This window comes from Chinchilla lanigera, unplaced genomic scaffold (assembly GCF_000276665.1).
Source record: "Chinchilla lanigera isolate Chin_1 unplaced genomic scaffold, ChiLan1.0 scaffold00107, whole genome shotgun sequence".
Classification (NCBI taxonomy): domain Eukaryota; kingdom Metazoa; phylum Chordata; class Mammalia; order Rodentia; family Chinchillidae; genus Chinchilla; species Chinchilla lanigera.
This window is the reverse complement of record NW_004955508.1, coordinates 5,176,443-5,201,950: the sequence shown is the minus strand read 5'-3', so window position 1 is coordinate 5,201,950 and position 25,508 is coordinate 5,176,443. Positions and strand designations below refer to the sequence as shown.

At 41.5% G+C, this 25,508-nt stretch overlaps 1 protein-coding gene across 2 annotated transcripts in view; it reads left to right on the top strand.

Moving 5' to 3' along the window:
• Clstn2 (calsyntenin 2) overlaps positions 1-25,508 on the top strand; it is a 586,750-nt gene that overhangs the window by 454,671 nt on the left and 106,571 nt on the right. For both annotated transcript variants that reach the window (XM_005407778.2, XM_005407779.2), the window contains one exon: positions 9,602-9,751. In XM_005407778.2, coding sequence (XP_005407835.1) covers positions 9,602-9,751 — 150 coding nt within the window. The remainder of the gene's footprint in view (positions 1-9,601; positions 9,752-25,508) is intronic.

The window sequence follows — 25,508 nt, the reverse complement described above, 5'->3', positions numbered from 1 at the left end:
GTCCACAAAGGCTAGAAGAGGTGACTGCTTCTTCACATACTCAGATACCTACACAGCGCTACAAGAACCGTAGTACAGTGATACAGCCAATAGAACACAACTGGCTGCCAGTAACCCATTTCAATGAACTAGAGAGCTACAAACTGTCTGACAGGGAGTTCAAAGAATTTTTTCTTTTGTATTTTTAAAATTTCTTGTTTTTTGTTTTTACTTTTTTAACAGTTTTTTTCCCAAAGAGGCTCAATGAGGTACAGAAAGCATGCATGAGCATTTTACTAAGGGAGGGGAAGGGTACAAGAATAACAAAAAAAATCAACAAAGAGATACAGAATATTAAAAAAAAATAATAATCAGACATGTTGGAGCCAAAGAACAAAATTTCTGAACTCAAAAACTCAACAGAAGTCTTCAACATCAGACTCAATCAGAGAAAAGAAAGAATAAGCAAACTCAAAGGTAGATCATGAAACTGTCCAGTCAGAAGAGAGAAAAAGAAACATGAATGGAAAGAAATGAAATACTGTAAGATTTATAAAGCACCACTACAAAAATTATTTACATCATTAAGTGTTTAGATGGAGAAGACAGGAATTGGGAGAATGCTCCTTTAGAAATAAGCTGTTCGGTTCCATTCATGTTGCTTCAAATGATAATATTTTTTAAGTCAGAGTAGTATTTCATTGTACAGTGTTTTTTCCTCTGTTTTTGCCTTTTTCTTGGAGGGCACTGGGGATCGAACTCAGGACCTTGCGTTTGCCAGGCAGGCGCTTGTGCCAGCTATAACCCCGGCTCTGGAACAGTGCTTTTTTTCTTTACCCATCCACTGAAGGGTTTTTGGTGAGATTATATCGAATGAAACAAGCTAACCATAATAAGACAAATGCTACATGAGTCAAACTTATAGGACAATGGAGTAGAGCAGTGGTCACTGGAGAAGAAGGGTGAGGTGGAGATAGAAAAAAAAATTAAACAGAACCTCTAAGAACTGTGAGGGGTACTGGGGGAGAGGAAAAGGGTGCTAAGCACATGAGAAGGGTGGATTGACCTCATTGTGTGATATATGTGTGCATAAAAATACCACAGAGAATCCCATTAATTTATACAATACATGTATTATTACTATTAAAGAAATAATGACTAAAAGATTCCCAAAATATTTGGAAAGATCTGGACATCCAGTTACAGGAAGCTCAAAATTTGCTAATCACATCCAATGCAAAACTCCAACAAGACACATTATAATCCAAGAGTCAAAGGCTAGGTGTGTGTCTCAGAAGTATAACACATGTTTCATGTGTGTGAGGCACTGGGTTCAACCCTCAGACCAAATAAATACATACTCATGTACAATCCACACTCAAAGGGACTTTAGACAGCAGCGAAAGAAAAGCATATCATCTACATGGGAACGTCAATGAGATTAGCATCGGACTGTTCAGCAGAAACATTATGATCCAGGAGACAATAAAATGATACATTCAAAGTGACAAAACAAAAACCTGCCAGCCAAGAATGCATAACCTGACAAATTATCTTTCAGAAACCATGCTTTCCCAGACAAGCAAAAGCTGAAGGAGCTCATCACAACTCCATCTGTCTTACAAGAAATGCTAATGGAAATTTTTCAAGCTGAAACAAAAGAATACCAGTCGATAATATAAAAACGTATGAAAGTTGGTATAACATTCGCTGGTAAAGATAAGCATATGTAAAATTTAGAATTCTCTAATTCTGTAGTGGTATGTGAATCATTTACAAAGCTATTTTCAAAGTTGAAGGACAAAAATATAAAAAAAATGGCTGTAGTTAAAATAACTTAATTGATAGAGAATTTTAAAAACATGTAAACTGTGGCAACTAGAAAACAAAATGAGAAAGTAAAAGTGCATAACTTTTATGTATATTAATAGTAATTTGTTAGCAGCTTCAAATAGAGTAGTATAATTATAAAATAGGTGAAGTAAACTTTGTGGTAGGGGCTGGGGATTTAACTCAGTGGCACAGTGCCTGCCTGGCAAGCACAAGGTCATTAGTTCGATTCCCGGTACCGGAGGGGGGGAAAAAAAAAAAACATAAAATGTTGCTACTGAGTTATTTAAAAGCTAACTTAGGGTCAAGGATGTAGCTCAGTGGCAGAAGCACTTACCTGGCAAGAGCAGCATCCTGAGTTTGATCTCCAGGACTTAAAAAAAAAAAAAAAAAGGCTAACTTAATTATTAGGGGCTGGGGATTTAGCTCAGCAGCACAGCGCCTGCCTGGCAAGTGCAAGGTCGTGAGTTCAATTCCCAGTACTGGAAAAAAACAAAAAAAAAAAACAAAACAACAACAAAAATAAACAAAGTAAACTTTGTGGTAACCAGAAAGCAAACATACACACACACACACACACACACACACACACACACATACACACACACACGAAGGAGTGAAAGTGTACTACTATAGAAAGTCATAAAATTACAAAGGAAGAAAGTAAAAAGGGAAAAAAAGCAGCCAAAGATCAGCAAAACTAAAACAACTAACAAATTGACAATAGTAAGTCATGACCTATTAAAATTACTTAAAAATAAATGGGTTAAATCCACTAATCAAAAGACACAGATTGACTGAATGAGTAAAAACTAAACTTTAAGTCAGAAAATGAGAGACAAAGAAAATCATTACATAGGTATAAAGGGATCAGTTCATCAAAGTACTCAAACAGTTATAAACATGCATGCATACACTGAACTTCAGAGCACTGGAATGTATAAAGCAAATACTAACAGCCCTGAAGGATGGAAAACAATACAGTAATAACAGGTGAATTTAATACCCCATTTTCGACAATGGATAGATTATCTGGACAGAAAATCAATATGCAAACACTGTAAGAATTATACTTCAGACCGAGGAACCTAGTAGACATATACAGAACAGTTCATCAAAAAGCAGCAGAACACGCAGCACACATGAAACATACTTGTTACAGTTTATATCATATTTTTTTGTTGTTTTGTTTTGTTCTGTTTTTTTTTTTCCAGTACGGGGAATCAAACTCACAACCTTGCGCTTGCCAGGCAGGCACTGTGCCACTGAGCTAAATCCCCAGCCCCTACAGTTTATATCTAGATGACCTCCAAAGCCTCATGTGTTCATAGGTGGAGCTTTGGGAGGTGATTGGATCATGGGTGTGTGATACACATGAGTGGATTAGCTATTTAGCTTACAACTAAATGTGATGTGGGAGGGGGAGCCTGCTTGGTCCCTAGGGACATGGCCGGGAAGAGTCTATCACTTTCCCTCCTATCTTGACCTCTCTGTCTCCCCGTGCCATGCAGTGAATAAGCTTCCTTTGCCATGCCCCTCTGTCAAACTGAATCCAGCCAACTATAGACTGAAACATTTCCTAACTGTGAGCCAAAAATGAACCTTTCCTCCTTTGAATTGTTGGTGTCAGGGATTGTGTCCCAGCAACCAGGAAGTAAGATAATGCTCCAGGATAGATTACGTTGGGCCATAAGACAAACCTTAAATTTAAGAACACTGAACACGTGTCAGCTATCTTTTACAATCACAATGGTATGAAACTAGAGAACAATAACAGAAGGAAATCAAAATAAGAAAATTCACAAATATGTAGAAGTTATACAATATGCACCTAAGCAATCAATAGGTCAAAGAAATCAAAATGGAAATTTAAAAAATGTTTTGAGGGAGATGAAAATGGAAACACTGTACACAAATCCTAAAATGTAGTAAAGAACAATTTTAAAAGGGAAGGTGAAACACTTGCATTAAAAAGGGGGAGGGACTCAAGTAAACAACTTATGTTACACTTCAAGAAACTGAAAAAAGAAGAACAATAAAAATTCATGGCAGATACAATGGTCAGAACAGAAATATATGAAACAAAACACTGGAAAAACAATAGGAAAAAAACCAATGATGACTTGGGTGTGAAAAGATGAGCAAAACTGACAAACCTTTAGCTAAACTAAGACAAAAGAGAAAGGACTCAAATTTAGAAATAAAGATATGACATTACAACCGATAGCACAGAAATGCAGAGGAGCATAAGAGACTGCTAAGGAAATCATGTAACAACCAAATGGATAACACAGGGGAAACGTATAAATTCCCAGGAAGATGGGCCCTGCCATACTGAGTTACTTAAAAATAGAGACCCAGAAAACAGACCAATAAAGTGCAAGGAGACTGAATCAGTAATTTTAAAAGATTTAAAAAGAAACATATATACCACATACTCACAGCTAACACCATACTCAGTAGTAAAAAAAAGTGTAAAGCTTTTTCTCTAAGATCAAATACAAGACCAGGATGCCCCCTCTTGCCACTTTTATTTATAATACTGGGAGTCCTAGTCAATCCAATTAGACAAGAGAAAGAAATGAAAGTCATGCAGACTGGAAAGGAAGAATAAAATTTTCTCTGTTTGAAGATGCCATGAATATGTGTGTATATACATATATATTATATTTATGATATATATATCATAAAGACTCCACCAAAAAACTATTAGAGCTAATAAATACATTCAGTAAAGTTGCAGTATACAAAGCAGACATATAAAAATCAGTCATGTTTCTGACAGAAAACTATCCAAGAAAGAAATCAAGAAAGCAATTCTATTTACAAGAGCATCAAAAGAATAAAACACTTAGTAATAGATTTAACCAAGGAAGTAAAATGTCTATATATTTAAAACTATAAAACATTGATTAAGAAATCAATAGAAGGCATACATAATGGAAAGATAATCCATGTTCATGGACTGGAAGGAGTAATATTGTCAAAAGTTCATACTACCTAAAGTGACATATAGATTCAGCACCATCCTTATCAAAATTCCAATAGTAGTTTTCACAATAACAGAAAAAAAATTCCAAAATTTATATGGAAGCACAAAAGATCCTGGATAGCAAAAGCAATTTTAAGAACAAACTGGAGGCATAACACATTCTGATTTCAAGCAATATTACAAAATTATAGCAATCAAAGTAGTATAATACCAGTATGGAAATGGACATTTAGGTTGATAGAACAGATTGGAGAACCCAGAAACAAATTCACATGTATACAGTTAGCTAATTTTTGACAAAAACACCAAGAATATGCAATAGAGAAAGAATAGACTCATTAATAAGCAATGCTGGGAAAACTGGATTAAAAAATTTTAAAAATAAAAGAAATAGGATTCTTACACAGAAATCAACTCCAAATGGATTAAAGACTTGCACAAAAGACCTGCAACCATAAAACTCCTCGATGAAAACCTAAGGAGAAATTTCTTCACATTGTTCTTCACAGTGATTTTTTGCCAATGATCTGACACCAGCAAGACAGGTAACAAAAGCAAAAATATCTTAAATAGGCATCATAAAACTGCAAAAAACTTTCGCACAGCAAAGAAAAACTTAACAAAATAAATAATCTAGTTTAAAAATAGGCACATACTTGAATAGATATTTTTTTCAAAGAAGACATACAAATAGTCAACAGGTAGAGAAATAATGCTCAATATTCTTAACCATCAGTGAAATACAAAGCAAAACCTCAATGAACTATCACCTCACAACTATAAAGATGACTCTTATCAAAAACCAACAGATAGCAAGAACTGATGACAGTGTGCAGAAATGGGAACCCTTGTTCATTGTTATTTGGAATGTAAGTGGCTATAGCCATTATGGGAAACAATATCAAAGGTCCTCAAAAACTTAAAAATAGACCTAATATATGACCTAGCAATTTCGTTCCTGAGTGTCTATGCCCAGGAAATAAAATTTCTACCTTGAAGACTGCAGCATAATTCACAACAGTGAGACACGGAAACAAATTGTGTCCACAGACAGATAAATGGACACACATATACCCACACAGACAAAAATGCACTGTTACTCAGGCCTGAAAAAACGAAGGCAATTCTGCCATGTGCAATGAATTGAATGAACCCAAAGGACGTTATGTTTAGTGAAATAAGTCAGACACAGAAAGACAAGAGCTGCATAATCTCAATTACACATGGATCCAACAAAAGTTTTAACCCATGCTAATATGAAATAGAATGGTGGCGAGCAGGAATTTGAGGCTGAGCACAAAGGGGAAATATTAGTGAAAGGGTACATTCAGATAAAAAATGAGAAAGTTCTGGCTACCTAATTTAAACATGGCAACTGATTAATAATGTATACTTGAAATTTGCTGAGTACATGCCAAGTATTCTTGTAACATACAGCACACACACATAGACGGAACTGTGAGGAGATACAGATGATTAAATGGCTTGATCACGACAGTCATTACAGTGCAGCATAGCACACATTTACATTAAAACAGCACATCATACACCTTAAATATAAAGAATTTTTATTTATCAACTATACCTCAATAAATATGGACAAGAAAACCCACAAAGTTTGTCTAACCCTGCCTCTGTAACCGTGTGTGTGTATGTGTGTGTGTGTGTGTGTGTGTATGTGTGTATGTGTGTGTGTGGTCTTTGACACATTACTTGAAACTTGTTTCAGACCCTGATCAATAAAGTGAGAATTAAGTACTGTACTTGTGTGATGTCATTGTCACCTGAACTAATGCAAAGAGTGCACTCACTAGAGGGAATGGCACAAGCCAGGAGGTGAAGGAATGTCAGCAGAGAGAACAGCCAGATTCTCGGTGACACAGTGACACCCAGTTACCAGCTGGCAGATCTTTGCAGTTTTCAATGAGCTGTTTTACCTTCACACAGTCTGGGGGGCTATGCACCGGCTAGCTCACAGCTTCTGCCAGTTTCTCACTGTCAGAAGGCTGCCCTCGGGAGCAGGACTCTGAGCAGAATGTGTCCTAAAGTCTGTCTCCTCTTTAAGTAAATGAATATGCTTTCTTACCAGAATAGTGAACTTTGGAAAGCACAAAAAAATATGGAGAGGAAATAAATCACCCATCGCCCTGCCAAAGAAAGCCGCTATTAAAAGTTTACATTATTTCCAATAGGTTTTCTATGAAATTCCTAAATAAAATTAAGACTACACTACCGTTTTCTTTTTCTTCCCCGTTTTCACTTAAAATTCAACTATATGTACTTTCCCCACTCTGAAATAATTTCATAATCCCCATTCCTGTGCTGAACAATATTCCACCTGAATGTTAATATTCCATATTTCCTGCCTCTCTTATTATCAGACTATATTTCAATGCATACATAAAACTTAGATGGACATATTTGAACAGCTGCAATTCAGTTACAGTTTTTAACGTTTCCTTGAATCAATTTTTAGATGAGGGATTGTATCTAAAGAGTGTTTTCAAAGTGACTGACGTAGATTGCCGAGAAGCCTTCTGGAATGTTCCCATTCAAATTTCACCAGAAAGATGGTGTTGGTCAGTGTGCTTGTCTCATCACCCCCTCTCCCTCCTCATGCTTCCTGGGTTAAAAGAAAAACACAGTTCCTCTTTACTATGGAATGTAGGTACTGATTGTTCTGTAAGGACTAGCTGCCCAGATTTCATTTGGACCTGGTAAAAGAGGCCTGGTTGACGTAGGCTCAGGTCTCTTGAGCAGGCATGTTTAAATGTGGGAGAAAAAGATATAAATGCAACAGAAATAAGAGATGGCTTTCAAACAGTTTTAAGTAAATGTCTTATACAAATATGACCCTTTCCCACAAGGGAAACTGCAAGCAACTGCTCAGAATATTATACTCTTATTTCAGACCTAATGCTTTAAATTCTGCACCATGAAACCGATTTTCACGTGCACAAAGTCAGTAGTGATAGAGAAAGTAAATTAGTTTCTCAGTCAATTTCATTAAGACTTGTTATGGGAGCAGAGCCGCAACAAATTGAGCCAAGGATTCAGTTTGTGTGTGTGTTTTTCTACCACAATCAATAGTGTTTGGTCTGCTTAATGTCACATGGATTGTATACCCTGAGCCTTCCTCTTCTAAGAAGGGTATCTTTTGAGAGCTATTTAACTTTAGAGAAAGAGAAAGTTAAAACTTTTTGTTCAGAATTCAATTTGATGTTGCTGAAACATACTTCTCATGGTTATATTAAAGTGCTTCCACCTGAAAGAATTCCTCCCCAGTGGTGACTATAACTGCAAACAAGTTGGTTAGCAGTCCTTGAGGAGTGTTCCCAACCCAGTTCCATGCCACTCCAGACCTGTGCAGGCCTTGAACTGAGAAGAACATAAAATTAGGGGGGAAACGAGGGAGATTCTGAACACCAGAGACAAACTCAGAAATACGTAAAACCTATTTTTATTCAGAGATTTTCATCTGACTTTGTTAAAGTAAATGCTCCCTCAAATCATTCTTAGAAATGGTCCAGAACAGGAAGCAGACTAGATTATTCTAATTCTTGCTTGGATGTCCTGGGTGACTTTGTGTTCTGTCCTCACCATTAACCAGCCTGGACTTCACCCTGACGTACTACTGTATATAGCTCCTGTTGTCACCCAGCAGAGTACAATTTCAGTAACATTGCATGAGTGGTGGACCAACCTTTCCAATGCTTAAAGCATTATTTAACTTTTCCAGTTCCCCAAACAGCGGTCTTAATGTGTTAATTTACATGAACAGTATACATCAGGAATGGGAGAAAGTTCATTCAGGTAATCTTTTTGCTTTGATCAAATATGAAAATATACCTGAGTATGCAATTCATAGGCAATGATTGTTGATTTTTTGTTGGTCTATATTTGTGTTTTTAATTTCCATTTTCTTAATTTCATTTCTGGTAAAAGATGATAACATTTGAGTCTTAATTTTCTGTCAATTACTCCATCAAAAATGACTATAGAAAGCAGGAATGAAATTATTGTCAGCAGTGGAAGACTTTACTCTCTTAAAATGAGAAATTTAAAAGTGTTGAGTGTTGAGTCCTTATTCATTCTTTGGAGTCAGTATTGTATTCCAGCAAAAAATAGGCAATTAATATTTTGCTCATTAACTACCAAATATTTATCTATGAATCATATCAAACCCACAGGAACAAGAACACATAAAAATGGCTCTGAAAAAAAATTGTTCTTTCATGAAGAAGAAAAATGCCTTCTTCCTCAGGGCAAGGAATCTGTTATTCAGTGTAGCTTTTGGAAGGGAGGTCACACGGTTTCTTATTGATTTTACTTCCTATTTGGTAGCAAAATAATGTGAGAAGACGCAGTGAACATTCCTGGCGACAAGCCCAGATGCTAAAAAATGTGTATCAGAACATTATTTGAATTCTGTCTTTTCCCCAGAAATTTCATGGCAGATGAGCTTTCTGTGCCCTCTACCAGGGACACAGCTACATGAGTGTACGCTGGGAAGGAGTTTCCTGGCAACCCACTTCATGTAAGCACAGATCATTTAGATTCCACATGTATACTCAGAATTCCCATCAGCCCCTTGCCCACCAAGGTTGCTCCAGCCAGTGGTTCAGGAACTAACTACTAAAGTGTAAGCCAGCCACAGGAGGAAGCCATACTCCTTTTTGCCCTTGTTTTTACAAAAAGATAGAGAAAGGGATCATTTCATCCTTGAGGTTGATGGATGGAGAGGGGATTTTTGAGAAAGCAATTTGACTTGACGTGGTTCTGAACGTCTCTCTTCCTCAGGCAACATCAGGAACACTGAGAAACTGAGCTACGACCGGCAACGCCAGTATGAGATCTTGGTGACAGCCTATGACTGTGGACAGAAACCTGCTGCTCAGGACACGCTGGTGCAGGTGGATGTGAAGCCAGTTTGCAAGCCTGGATGGCAAGGTGAGCTGGCTTTATCTGTCTTGTGTGAGGGCAGACTTGGTTGGGCTGCTAGGCGTGTCTGCAAATCATTGCAACACATAACCAGACAAATTTTTAAAGTTAGCGATTTTGCTGCAAGAAAAAGAGTAGCCTGTTTGTTCTCACAACTCTTACTGATATATTATCCCCATCTCGTAGCTAAGAATGATAGAGGCAACAAGTCTAACATCAAAGCTTCCTTTCTCAAGTCTCATCAAGCCTTTGAATTAACACTAATTATGCCGTAGCACTTAAGAGAAATTACTAGTGGTTCTATTCAATTTTCCAAGGGTGCTCAACCTAGTGGATGCATTTCAAGTTGTGCATCGCTGCCCAACATCTGGAGATGGTCATTATGTTTCTTGTGCTCAAGCAGATCTTGTACCAGCAGAGGTGGGAGAACCATAATCCAGCCTCTGGATTGGGGGTTTCCAAAAAACGTTGACTCAGATAACAGAAAAAATGGCTTTCCTCTGAGTGGAGTTTCCCTTCAGTTTAAATCTTTAAGAATGTAGAGACAGAGCAGATGTTCAACTCACCCTTATTTGGCAGTCCGTTCCTGACCTGAGGGTAGGTAAGGAAGGCAAGGACAATTGCATAAATAGGTTTTGCAAACAATTAAGTGGTCCTTGGAATAATAATGGCTCCAGTGGTGACACCTGAGAGTCTGGTGGCTAAGCAAGGACACTAGTGTTTATCTCTGTGCCCTGTTTTTGAGCCACACTTTTTGTCTCCTTTGCATCTGATCATGATGCAGGCTTGTGCTTACTCACAGCTCTGCTTAGTTCACAGTACTTTGTTCAACTATCCCCTCTGTAGTTTATACTTATTGTCTTCTCTTGTGTCTTTAAGTTTTAGAGCCCCTGTTACTCACATTCCTTTCCCTTGCCCTGCCCTCCTCTCCTCTCCCCATGCCTCTACCCACTTAAATTACCCAAGAAAGAGTCTATGAGCGTCAGCCACACCCTTATTAGGCAGGCCACCATAGGGTCCCCGGTCAGACACTTATTCCCGATCCAGTATATCAGGGCCAGGCTGGTCAAGTACAGAGCAAAGAACCTGTGTCTGAGGAGCTATCTGGGATCCCTCCACTCACCAGGTAGCTCTCAAAGTGCTCTTTCCCAGCATATCATTCACAAGACCTAAGGACCTAGAAGGTAGAATTCTGTCTTATTCAGCGCTCAATTCTCTGGCTTACCACAAGGTCTGACACCAAAGGAGGTGCTCAGAAGTAGTCACTGAATGAGTGAATGAATGAATGAATGAATGAGTGGAATCCTATCTAGTAAAGATGAACTCATCTTGTTTTATTTTAATTTAAAAGGATTAGCAGTAAGGGACTAGCCTTTGAAGAGAAAGCTTAGAAAAATATATGTTTTCTTACCACGGAATATGCTCACAGTGGAATTTTAAGTGGAGAAAAAACACAAAGCCATAGTTGGAGAATGTTCCAATTTTTTTCAGCCTTTGACAGTGAGGCACCTATAGATTTGGGGTTGCATGCTTATATATTTCAATGTAATTTCCTTACAGAATTTATAATTATAGATCTATGTAAATGTAACAAAAATGTATGCAAAAAAAACCTGGTTTTAACACTTAATTCTTAGTGTGAACAATGTCTTGAGCTGTGTACAGTGCCATGGGCAGCTCCAGACAGTGGCTCCTAAGGGGCCAGGGCCCACGGGTGCCCAGCACGGGGCCAGACATGATGCAGGCACTGGTGATGTTGAACAGAAAAATGAATGGGTAATGAGACATTGGTTGGAAAAATGTATCTCTCTGTGTAACTAAAAAAGGGGAGAAGTGAAGATTCCCTGCATCAGTTCATCACATAAGGCAGAGTGATTTAAGCATGTGCAATGTCAGAATGAACTACTTCATGGTGGCTTCCCTGTTCTAGCTGGCTAGCCTATGGTGGCAAAAGCTGCCAGTGTGTTCTGCATTGAGAGCCTTTTTTTCCATCTTACCCCCTGTAGACAGTCATCAAGTTCCTCCCCAGCCATTGCCTATGTAGACTTTCAGGTCTTAGGCCCTTCAGGCTCTGTGATACACATAGCAATGGTCAGAGTTATTTCTTGCTATTTATGTTCCAGATTCCAGAGCTGGAGAGGAGCCTTCTCTCCTCCTTCCAGCACACTGGTCCACTTTTTCCCTCCCCTTAGGCAACCCTCACCTTTAAACCTTCCATCCTGGAGGTACTCTGTCTTCTCTGTGAGATCAGGCCTGCATCCTCTTAGCTGAAGTACAGCCTTCTGTGGAAGAACTCACCACACATGGTCCCAGATGTTTGTCTCTTGTTTTTCCCTTCTTCTAGCTTTGTACAGCAAACAAGACTGAGCCATAGCTTACTGGTTTCTTTGCTAGATGAGGCAGGCTTCCCCTTACTGTGAGAGACCAGCAAATACCCTAGGAGAAAGATTGATTTCCTTGAAGCAGATGTGGAATAGATCTTGTACTTCATAAGTGGCAGAGGAGTATCAAGAGAGAAGGCCAAGGGTCAGGGGTATAGCTCAGTGGCACAAACACCTGCCTGGCAAGTGCAAGGTCCTGAGTTCAATTTCCAGTACCAAAAAAAAAGTAAAACAAGAGAGAGAAGGCCATTTAGGGACCCAGAGAACAATATGAGGAGAGCTGTATGAGTGCAGACAGGATTGTGATTGGGGAGATGTGGGAAGTAAGATTAGAGAGGTCGAGGGTAGGGCAGGTGGGTGGCTGAGATTTGAGCACAGGGTGAGTGAGTCTTGAACCTCCAGGCCTGCTGAGAGGGTCTGAGTGTATGTTCCAGATGAGATTCCCCCATAGTTCCTCAGGAGCACAGAGGGCCCTCCCAAGGTGACTTCTCACAAGGAATGCAAGTCACCAAGGAAACACAGTTTGGCAATTTGAATTCTTGTACCTGTTTTAAGTCATTTCCCTTCAGGCAGGAGGAGACTTCAGTACAGTGGAAGCAATCCATCATGTCCAGGAGCCTGCTGGCTCCCCCAGAGCACTCCCTGTCCGTACCTCACCCAGGCTGGTACAAGAGCCTTATCTTGGTTACTTTCCTCTCATTGCTGAGACAAAATACTTGACATCCAAAATTAAGGAAGGAAAGGTTTATTTAGCTCACAGTCTATGGCAGTTTCAGTCTGTACACAGCTGGCTCCAAGGCAGGGCAGCAAATGGCAGAGGGCAACCATTCATGGCTGTGGAAAAACAGCAAAAGCAACAAGAGCAAAAGGAAGGAGTGGCAGAGGCAGCCTCTTTCCATCCCTTACATTATATGCAAACTATCTGCCCCAGGGCAGGTGTAACACTCACATCCATAATTCCAGCACTGGACCATGAATCAATCAAAACTCTAGAAGTCTGCCCCATGACTGCACGAGGTTTCGGGGGGACATGCAGTCACAAACCATACCAAGCTCTGCTCACAGCCAGAGCCTTCCTCCCCAGGCCCTAACCCTAACCTGCTCCCATCCTCCAGGGATGCCTCAGAAAGGACATGGTCTCCCCGAGGCAGAGCCACTCTTCTCACAGCCTCTATATCACCACTTAGGTATAGATCAAAAGTTTACTTGCTAGCACATGTCACCAGTGGGCAGAGGGCAGGTTATGAGGTGTTAAGCTGGGAGCAAGTGGAGGAAGGATACTTTTGTGTCCAAAATGAGCCCAGGGTGCCAGGTTCATAGATCTTGCTTTTACATGAGTTTTGTGTACTCTGTCAATATTCTGAGACTGTAATTGTGAATCAGAAGTAAGGGTTAGTTAACCCTTGAGAGTTAGGTGGAACTTTGCTGAAGGAAACATTCCCATTCTCTTCTTGAAGGGGGGGATGATGGACTTCAAAGCATAAACCATGTGTTTGCTTTATCCTGAGCTTTGAGAGCCCACCATGTGCTTAGAGGCACTTGTAGGTCATGGAGATGAGGATTACACCAGGAAGCGGGACAGAGGTATACCTTCAGCAGTCCACATGGTAAAAATAGACTTGTGTCCTGCCTGTCTTGCCAGGTGTTTGGATTGCCTTTTTCTCAGTGCGTTTCCTTCTTGCCAACTGGTAAAATTGCACCAGCCTGGCCAGTGTGCTATGAGCACTTGCAGCAAGATCTTCACCCATTTGTGGGCCAGAGAACTGCAGGGATGGAGCAGTGCTGGGAACTGTGGGGGAGCAGTGCTCACCTCATCCGGGAGCATGATTTACAGTAACTAATTACACCTCCCTGCACAGTATTCGTCCAACACCATTGGAAGAGCTCCCCATGGATCTAACCAACTGCTGTTTCCTTCAAAATAAAAATGAAAGGAGATGCAGCTACATAAGTGCTGCACTCTCTGTATATTCTTTGGGTTTTGAACAGTTTTGCAGGTGCATCAAATTGTCTCTCGATGGTTCCACCATTTGAGCCATCAGCCTTTGTGAGGAAAGAAGCACAGTGTCCTTCAGAGGACTGCTTCTCAAACTTGAATGTGCTCATGAATTGGGGGAGGTCTGGTAACATGTAGATCCCGATTTCATGTATCCATGGTCATTCTGGACGCTGCAGGTCCATAGACCTCACTGTGAGGAAGAAAGTCATGCAGAAAATATTTACAGAGACACCTAGAGAGTTTCTAAGCCTTTTGTGTTGAAAAGAGCAGCATGAAACAGTTGGTTGAGGTTAATATTCCCCAAGTTATTTGCATTGTGAGAAAGAGCTGAAGTTGGCATACACATATCACCATGGGAAATATTCTTGGAGTGAACATGTTTCTTTGGAACAGAAAGTTCTCTGTGCCCTGAAGGCTGGGTACACTGAGACAAACATGAGCTGCCAGAGCTCATAGCACAGAAGAGATGGTGGCAATACTGAAGACAGAGGCTATGACGGGAAAGACCTACAGGAACACAAAGGAGACACTGAACTCACAGCAGGCAAGGGTCCTGTGGGAAATGTATCCTGACCTAAACTAAGAGAAGGAAGTCTTCAGCGCTGAGGGGAAGCATGTTACAGACTAGGGAACATGGACTAGGTAGGTAGGAGACAGTTCACTATGGTAGGGTATGAGGGAAGCCTGGACCGACCACAGGTGACCAGCTCACGGAGGGAGAGCTTCCTTACCATTGTGGAGACTTTCATATTTTAGTGTGGTTAGGGGGGACCTTAGGGACTCCCTTGCCAACGACATAGATTACAGCTGAAAAGTGAAGATTGAGAACAGAGAGAACAGCCACAAAGGGCGATTATTACTGAGTGCCCCTTTAAGTGGAATATGTGATAAAAAGTATCTGAAGTCAAATATTTATTCCAAAATCATCTTCAAGTACTGAGCAGCAAAGGAGATTAGATGTGCAGGCAAATCTTATAAAGCACTATACGGAGGGGACAGAGTTAGCAGTCAGGTGTGTTAGGCAGACAAGGGGCCTGCTAATACTTGTCAAGTGTATATTTCAGTCCCCTCTGTAGCTGTCCACCTTCTGCCACCCTGACAAGGAAAAGAAAATCCCAGTCCCTAGAGGCCAGCTGGCTTCCTTCTTCCCTTCCAGAAGTCAGATCAATTACTGATTCAGAAAACTAAAATCTGGCTTAGGTTTTACTATAAGAAAGCATTAATTTCAAATCAAAGAATGTAAGCCCAGTGAGATACCCAGATTTGCCTAGGGATACAGAATTGGACGGTGCTTAGAGTGTAGAGCTACACCCATCAGAGGATTGAATAACAACGTGACCCTTTTTCCAGGGTAATGCACAGAGCAACCCCAGAAAGATAGAATAAAGATGATCTTGACTTTCTGTCTGTTTCCTGGTAGGTATTCTACCATTACAACTTTTTATTTTTACAGACAATCCCCACTTAAAATGCAAATACCTCTTGCAAATACCTCTTGCAAGAGTAATGCGTTGAGCCAGCGGTCAGCAAAGTGTAGCCTGCAAATCTAGTGGACCACTTCTTTTTGTACAAATGTGAACCCAAAAAATGGATTTTACATTTGAAATGGTTGAAAAGAATCAAAGAGGCTCTTTCATAGTGCATGAGCATTATAAGTAGTTCAAGTCTCCATGCTGATAAAGTTTCCCTAGAATATAACCATACATACTCCTTTACATTTTGCTCCTGCCTGCCCTCCAACAGTGGAGCTAAGTAGTTGTAATACAGACCTCACGGACCTCATAGGCAAACTATTTTGTTTCTGGCCCTTTACAAGATTCCTGAGCACTATATAAAGCTGCTATGGTCCATTGACACCTTAGTAGGAAGTAGTCTCCTCAATTATGTATCACAGTCCATGTATCAAATGGACATATTTGGACAGAGTCAAAGTGTATAAATATAACAGCAAGCAAACCATGTAGAGGACAGGAACCATCCCATGAGATAAGCAGTTCTAGGCAATTTTACAAGTTAAACTAAGGCTAAAGAGAGATCGGGTGACTAAACCCAAACCTCACAATTGTGAAATGGCAATAGAGGAGCTCAGATTCATATCAGTCCAATCTAGGAGCCACTGCAGTATTAGGAGTAAGATGGAAGATAGCAAAAGGAGTTGGGAATTTCCAAAGGGCCATGTTACCAGCTTACAGAAGGCTATCTCAGGAAACTGATTAGAAAGCTGGGCGTGGTGGCACACATCTATAATCCCAGCACTTGGGAGGCTGACGCATGAGGATCATTGCAAGTTTGAGACCAGCCTGGGCTACAAAGTGAGCTCAAGTTCAGCCTGAACTGCATAGCGAGACCCTGTCTCAAAATGACAAAAAAAAAAAAAAAAAAAGAAAAGAAAACTGATTAGAAGAGAGGCATGATTTGGGTGCCCACAGGCAATGAATTTAACCTCCCTGTTACTCTTTCTATAAAATGGCGATAAGACTTGTGTGGCAAAGGTAGCTGGAGTCAATGGAGCACTGTCTAGGAAGCACCTAAGAGATGCCCACAACATCAGTTCTTACACCTCTCTGTGCCTCACTGCATACACATATCCTTGATCAAGCTGGTCTAACAACTCATTCAGAGTTCCACCCACACTTGCAGACTGCCGACTCTCAGCCTCTGTCTGCTAAACCTGCAGTGGCCTGTGGTTATCTCTTGGGCCACCAGAGAAAACAAGTGAGCCTTTGGTTTCCTCAACAGTAAATTAAGAATCATAATCCCTGGCTAAACTAGTTTGTAGGATTGTTAAGAGCCCAAGAGCTTCCAGTATAAAGGTACTTTGCAAAATTTAAATCGTTATGCAAATAGTACTATGATTAAAATTGGGAAAAGAGATGCTGCCATATAAATGAACACACACACAGGCACACACATTTAAGTCCATAGAAATGATTGAGGTTGCTGGCCTGAGCTCTTGTCTGCTGGAATCTTAGTGCTTAAGACTGGGACATCTAAGATTGGGAGTATTTAAGGGAGACAATGGGATGGAAACAGCACAGTTTTGGGGGGACCAGGAACCCAGGTTTCAGTACCAGCTCAGCTGTAACTCACTAACAAAAGTCACTGCTTCTGGTTTAAGTGTTTCTAAATGTAAACAGAAAACAAAATGCCTTCTTGGGGAATTTGATGCGAGGCTGCTAGTGGAATGCCTTACTCAGAATGTTATAAAGAGGACTCAGAGAACACAAGCTCTTTTTCTTTAGTACTTTTATTCTGATTTTTAAAATCACAACATCTCCCCCTCCCAAATAATCGGCAGTGACTGAACTGCACTGGCTGCAGCAGAGTGACCCTGAGTTCCGGGGCTGCTCTGAGCTGTGAGGGGAGCAGGCCAACTCCTGGTGGCGAGGCCTGTGCGGCATTCCTCTGTGAATAACGGCCGCTCTGACAACCCTGACATAGCTGATCATTAGCGTGCAACAAATGGCTCTATACAGGATGCTGATTTACCTACCCAGCAGCGTTTTAATGTGCTTAAAGACCTGTGGGATCACAGTGCCCGTGCCTGGCTCCCCTGGGCCTGGAGGGAAGTGGGCCGTGGGGTTTTTCTGGGTTCAATGATTTTAACCCTGAGGAGGACAAGTGTGTAAACAGACTGCCCTCAGCCCAAACACTACTAAATAGTGAAATAATAATAATAATAACAACAGCAGTCATCTCTGTCTGAGCACTTCCTGTTTGTCTGCCAGGCATCCTCTAAGGGCATCGCGTGTGTACTCTGAGCTATGCTCTGCTACACCCTCGGTGCTATTTTCCCATTTTACAAAGGGAAACTGAAGTTAAGACTCTTGTCACAAAGTTTGTAATATCCAGGCCAGTGCGTCACCCTGCAAACATGGAGCTCCTGCTCAGCCACCAACAGTACATTCGAAAGCAAAGGAAAGTGCTGCTGTACTCCGGGTGCCTTGGAAGGAAGTTGTTCATAGAGAAATTCTGGGTCAAACCTTACCCCATGTTGTACTTGGACAAAACAGTTTTGAGAGAAGATGCGGCCTTCAGAACCGAGAGCGTAGGGGAGACACCACTGCTTGCACACAGGCACACCACTGGACCTGCTATTCAGCCAGGAAGACAGGGCCATCTGCCTCTCAGTCTTTTTAAATGACCTCCTCAGGACCACAAAGAAGGCAAAGCCTGTCCAAGAACACACAGACGCTAAAAGGAAGAACTACAACTAAAATCAGGTCCCCACATTCTACTTCATCTCTCCGTGGGTCTCACTCTGCCCCAAGCCACAGTCAGCTGACTGATTCTACTGTTGGCTCTTTTACAGGTTTACAGTCCTTAGGACGTCTCCCTGCAGGGAGTTCACAGAGTGTAGGGATTCAGGGTGCTAGTTCTGAAGCCAGAAAGACATGAGTTCAAATCCAGAGCCCACCATACCTTGGCTCAAGGACACTGAACGAGTTACTTAGACTCTCTTAACCCTCAGACACAGTATCTGCAAGATGAGCCTATTAACAATAGCTCTTCAGGAAGGCTGTCAAGGAGAAAGAGCTGTGCTAAGTATGTAGGAATGACCAAACTGATACTACCAATGAAAAAATGGGTAAGGAGGTTACTTCTACTAAATAGAAGCCACTAGGGTAGTTTGGGGAGCTGGCCAGCCTCTGAGTGCTCTTTGTTGGCTGTGTGACCTTGGGCAGGTCACTGGACCCTCAGATGTCTTAGTAGTAAGGTGAGCTCCTGCTAATCCTGTCCTCAGAAGGAGGCCATGATTGATGAGAGGCCCAGCAGAGGATCTGTGAAATAGAGGCTTCCCTCTAACTCCAGATTACAGAAGCTGGACAGACCCAGACACCAATGTCATTTGCACACTGGTGACATACAGATTCTCATGATGAGCGTGACCCACAGTCCTGGTCATCCTTGCCTCATTGTTCTCTTCTCTGAAGTGAGCCTAAGAGCTCCCTTCTCCCCACATTTATCACACAGGGCTCTTGTTTGGAAGGACAGGATGGCGAGTTATGAGTTGCCTGTAGTCTGCCTCAGAGCCTGGGATTCATGTATACTGAGCAAACCGTGACCAACACAGTGCCAGTTCTGGGGTGGAGACCTGGCCCCCCCAACCATGGAGAGGTGGGGCTGTGGTTCTGAGCCCAACTAAAAGGCTGCTAAAGCTTCCACTCAACTAAAGAAACTCCCCCAGGATTCCTCTGTACCAGGCCAGTAGCAAGTTCCTGGGTACCATGAACCAATGGGGTGCAGAGAGAGCAGGAAGGTGAATAGATTACTCAGGTACAGGGACGTCAGGGCAGTGACCAAGCCCAAGCTGGGACATCAGAGAGCAGGGTGCCTGACCAGCATCAGAAAGCTGACACCAAAGCTTTGGTGAATGCAATAAGCCAAGTTCCCTGAGGGGTGTGAGGGCAGGGTGGGAAGGGGCAGGGAGGTGTGTCCCTAGTAGAGCTTGGTGCTTTGTGGCTGCTCTTGCTGGGTGCATTTACCTGCACTCTCCTCAACATTCCTTGCTTTGTGACTGATAGGCGTCAGGAGTCTGGAGCAGTTGCTTATTTCCTTGTTAGTATTTATGAAAGGTTCAGTGAAGTTTCTAATATGGACAACAGATGAAGTAGACAGAGAAATTCTGTGAAACATAATAACCAGAGTTCTCCTGGCCCAAGGTGACAAGGTGGGCCTCAGCAGAGAGGGCCACTTCTCCCGCCTATCTTAATCCACTCTATGTTGCTACAACAAAATATTTGAAATTGGGTAAATTATATAGAAAAATGGTTCATAGTGGTTGACAGTTCAAGAGGCTCAGAACAAGGTGCTAGCATCTGCTTGGCTTCTGGTGAGGCCCTCATGCTGCATTCCAACATGATGGAAAAGCAGAAATGGAAGTAGATGTGTGCAAGAGGAGCACAGGTGTGAGAGACATGGAGAGGAGGCTGAGCTACCTTTTACTAAACCACTCTCATGGTAACTAATCCCATCCTGCAAGACCTGGCTTACTCCCTCACCATGAAGCTTCTGACACACAAACCTTTGAGGGGTGAACCATAGCTCTACCTTCCCGTGGAGCCAGCCAGCCTCTGTCCCTGTGGCCTAGGTGCCTTCCAAGAAAGGCAACCTCTGCCTGCAACCTCTCAAAACTAGTTCATTCTGGGGACTCATTGCTGATACCATGATTGGTGGAGATCAGTGTTGAGTAAACTGTGACCTCATGGTTCAAGGCAAATGAATTGTTTGCTTGGTCTTATGTTAAGGACAGAAACCAGGACAGCTTCGATTCTCTTCTGCATATCCCAATACCAGTGTCTGTGTCTGACCTGCAACTCTGTATCCTTGGGTCACATGGGCAAATGAGGAGGTGGGACCCTTCCTACCGCTGGGAGGTTTGGGTAATGTCAGCCTCACATGGACCAAAATTCCCTCCTTCCCTTCTCAGGGAAGTCAGCCCTTCCCCCAGACCACAGGCTCAGAAGCAAATGTTAACAGTATGTTGTCGCCTTTCTTGGTCTCCAAGGGTTTTGCTCTTTAGCTTTTAGCCCCCATAGATTATAACACCCACCTCAGCCAGCATCAAATAACTCTGGGGTGTGTGGGCAGGACTCACACGTGCCAGCAGGGCCCTTTGACAAGGGAAGCTGTGGCTGTCTGCCCAGGCTGACTCTTAGCAAGAGGATAAAAGGTGCCTTTCGGATGAAATAGACAAGTTCTGCATTCTGCAGAAACTCAAGATAAAGGTGGTAGTTGGGCCACTAACATTCTAATGTTTTTTAGTTATAGTTTATATTCCTTTGAAATGATAAACAGTGACAGAATAAATATCACAATAAAAATTCCTCATAATCTAATAATTCAATATTATCAACATTTTGATAGAGTTTTCTCCCTTCCTTCAGTCATTTGGACTTTGTGTTATTTTTCCACTTAAATTTATGTCATCTACATTTCCCCACATGGTAAAACCATACCACCCCTCCATGGCCACAGAATATTCCCTCAGAGGCATATTCAAATAGCACATATCCTTGTAGCTAGGTGTGGCTGTGTGACGGTCAGGAGTTGGCTCGGTTCTAGCTTTCTTTTTAATGCATTATTGAATGTTGTTGTACAAAAGCAATTGCTTGAATTTATCTTAGTTTCTCAGGAGTACCTGTACCAGGCCAAAGTCTATAAGTATTTTGAGGCCCAAGAAACATTTTATCAGGCATTTTTTAATAGTTTGTGTTTGTTTGTTTGTTTATTTTAAAGAGAGTAGTACATGAGAACCAAACAAACAAACAAACAAAAAAAAAATAGAACAGTAGCAGCATACCAGTATCACAAACATAAACAAATCAAAGCAAAAACATTCAAAGTGATACAGGGTCTCAAGACAGATTAATACAAATCAACGGTGGTTGTTATGTTGCATACTACTATCCTCAACTACATTGCTCAGATTATCAGATGTAAGAATGAGAGATTGCTCAAACCATTAAAGAGAATAAGAAAATAATTCTTCAATAAAACCTTAGAGATAACACAGACTTTCAGTAGACAAAATGGTAGAAGTTCACCATCGCAATTCCACTGCATATTGTTACTTTCAAATCAGTTGCTCAGACCACCAGACACAAGCATGCAAAGTCGATCAGAACATAAAAAATTGCGAGCATTAACTGTTGATTTCAATGCACCATCAGACGACAGCAATACAGTCATCACAGCTATTCATATATATATTTATGTTTTGCCTTCCTTCTTTCTTTTTTCTGCTTTCCCTCATCCCAGTCATTCCTTCCTTTAAGAAGTTTCTTTCCCTTTCCTATCATCTATTGTATGTTTTGAGTTTTACCTGGTCTTTCAGGTTCCTATACCAAGGAGACAATATGATGTTTACACATGTGGGTCCGATTTATTTCACTTATGAGTATGGTCTCTAGTTGCATCCATTTATGACTAATGACGTTGAAGAAAAGCCTCAAGTTTATCTTTTTTAATAGCTGAGTAGTACTCCATTGTATGGAAATAGCACAACTTTTTTATGCATTCCTCAGTGGATGGGCATCTGGGTTGTTTCCAAGAGGTAGCTATAACAAATTGTGCTGCAATAAACATGGGTGCACATATATTGCTGTGGTATGATGTCTTTAATTCTTCTGGGAAAATACCCAGAAGGGGAATAGCTGGGTTAAATGGGACTTCCAATCCTAGTTTTGTAAGGAATCTCCAAATTGATTTCCACAGTGGTTTCACCAATCGACACTCCCACCAGCAGTGGAGTAGTGTTCCTTTGTCCTTACAGCCTCTCTAGCTTTATTGGAAGAGAAAGTAGGTAAAAATCTTGACGACACTGGGGTAGGCAGAGAGCTCATGAACAAAAATCAAACTGCACAGGAAAGAACTTGATTTGAAAGAATTTGAATGTTGATTCAAAGAATCAACAAATGGGATCTAATCTTATTAAAAAGTTTTTGCACATCTAAAGAAATCACCAATAAAGTAAAAAGAAAACCCACTAATTGGGAAAAAATTTTAGCCAACTGCCCCTCAGACAAAGGACTTCTATCTAGGACATATAAAGAATTTTAAAAAATCAGGCCTCCCAAATTCAAAGACCCAATCCAAAAAAGGGCATCTGAGATGAATAAGAGATACTAATGGTGAATAAATACATGAAAAAATGTTCATTGTCATTAGTCATTTGAGAAATGCAAATTAAAACAACACTGAGATTCCATCTCACCCCAGAAAGAATGGCTATCATCAAAAAATCAACCAATAACATTTTTTAATAGTTTTGATGGCCTACTCCACCCCCGGCAATGTAAGGGAGCTTCCTCTCCCCGCACGGGCATGTGGGCCCAAGGCTTTCAGTACATTCAATAGACTCTGGATTTAGATTGTATTTTTGGAAGAGATGAGAATTTGGTTCCAGTGTAAAAATATTCCCTGGAATAGAAAGTCCTGCATGCCAGTACCACTTATAGGCAAGGTCCCTTTACTTAAACAAATCAGTTTTGAACCTGTACAGCCATTAGATGAAAGAAATTTGTATAACCAGAGTTTGAAAAGTATGCATAAGCAATCTTTTCAAAAAGACAAAAAATGTGTGCATGCAAAACTACTCTTTTCAATTGTAGATGCCATTCAAACCCATACAAGTAAAGATTCCTAAAGAACAGCTGCTTCATCTAACGCCAATAATACATTTGTCCCAAGATAAGAAAACTGCCTGGAAAACGCTCATTTATTGAACATCAGAGAGAAGCATTTCTATAAATCTGAGAGAAAGTACCCTGGTTGGTTGAGTTAATGGTTTCCCCTGTGGGAGAATTATCTTTCAGAAGAGCTGCTGGCAATTGCCTGATGCACCTTTCTGCACTTTTACAGCACTGATCCTCTCATACATATTCTGTATGAGAGCTGAGGGTCTTCAAGAAGGGCTGAGGAGAAAGCCCAGTGAGGAGACATCCTGGTTCCTGAGCACCGTATGGCTCACTTCGGCTTGGCCTACTGAGCCCACTGCCCACTAGAGGGCTTGGATCCAGGGTGTGAGGATAGAGAGGGTTATCACAGACTTTAACACTAGTAAGATCAGACTTATTAGGGAACCAAGTTGTTCCCTTGGGCATGAAAGAACTACTACACGTAGCACAATCATCCTCTACTCAGCATGAACAAGGCCAGAGGTTGCCAGGATTGGGCTGCTGTGCCTCAGTGCCTAGCAGAGCAGAACTTGCCCAAGGGCCGTGTCCCACCTCAGGGCCCTAAAGAAGCAGCTTATGGAGAGAACCTCAAACACAGAGCCCCAATAACTTCAACTCAGAAGAGCTGGAATGATCCAGAGAACCCACAGAAATGCAAAGAGAAGAAAATTTGAGCAGAGAAAGGGGACCAAGGAATCCCCAGAACCCTGGAACCTGGGCACAGGCACTTTTCATTGTGTACCTTTGTCATTTACTCTTCAAATATTTAATGAGACCCTACTACATTCCGAGAGTTGCTCCAGGTACTGGACATTAAACCGCCAACAAAACAGACACAGTCCTTGCCCTTATGGAACTTATGATTGGAGGTGAGAATCTACAGGTGCAGACAAATAAACAGTCCAGGAAATAAATGAATGGTCAGAAACCAGCATAGTAAACAGATCATGCTATGATCATATGGAAGGTGGAAAGTGGCCCAACCTGCATTAGAATCGACATTCAACTGTATTTATGCGATTAACTGAAAATCAGTTCATTTGAGGCACATAGTACATAGAGCCAGTTAAAAATAAAGCTCAAAAGAGGATCCAAAAGGGATCTCGTTTTTGTCTCACTCTTTTGAGCCACAGTTTTGTGGTGGTCAGTGAGAGACAAGCAGACCCATGGCCCCTGCTTCCTTCTCTGCTCTGTAATTCCTGAAGGGGCTTTTCTACCAGCCTATGGCAAAGCTGCCCCAGAACAAAGTAAGAACAACCAGGCCCACCCTGTGGAACAGGGAAGAGATACATTTTGCTGTATGCTAAATAAGCTCGTGTGCTTTGTGTAATCATTTTAGATACTACTGTTTTAAACTTTCCCTAATGTCTCATTAAAGAACTGGTGAGAAATTTTGGCCAGCTTGCCTCATATCCTGTCTCTGTTAGGATCAAGTTTGGAATCATAACCACCTAGTACCACCTGGATCCTACTGACTCCCAGCCCAGGGTCAACCCATTCCAGCAGTTCTAGAAATTCTTCCTTCCTTCCTCAGTGTCTTTATGCTTACTTTTGACCTCAGCACCTGCTCTGAATTTCCTACAGGAAACTTCTTCATTAGTGACGTCTTCAAAATTTCCTCTCTCCACCTTGCTTGCAAGATCTGGATGACCCATTGTCTGGACTACCCTGGTCTGTTCATTGGTCTTCACTAGGTTATGCTGTGTGAGAAACAATCCCCAAAGTCTCAGCAGCCTGCTACAGGCTATACTTGTCACCAACTACTGATCATTCTCTGTGTGTCAGTGACAGGTGCATTGCTCCATGACAGTGCTCCAATCCACAGGGCACAGTGCATCTGCTTCCTCATCTCATTCTAGAACCCAAGGTGGGTCAGTAGCCACTCTCTGGTACACACCATTGTTATGGCAGAAGCTGACAAGAGTGAGTGGAAACATTATCGCCTCTCACAGTTCCAGCACAACTGTCTGTTGTCACTTCTGCCCGGGTTCCATTGGTTAAAGCAAGTTACATACCAAACCCAAAATTAAGCACTGTCATCCAACTGCTATCCTCTTGATAAAGGGGTTGGACTCTACAGGTCCTCTCTGGACCTGCCTTCCCTTCCCCCATCCCCCCAGAATACATGAAATGGAGGGTTGGGAATAGGGTAAGCTGTAAACATTCTCATCAGGGAAGAGGAGGAGGGCCACACAGTCACTGTCACA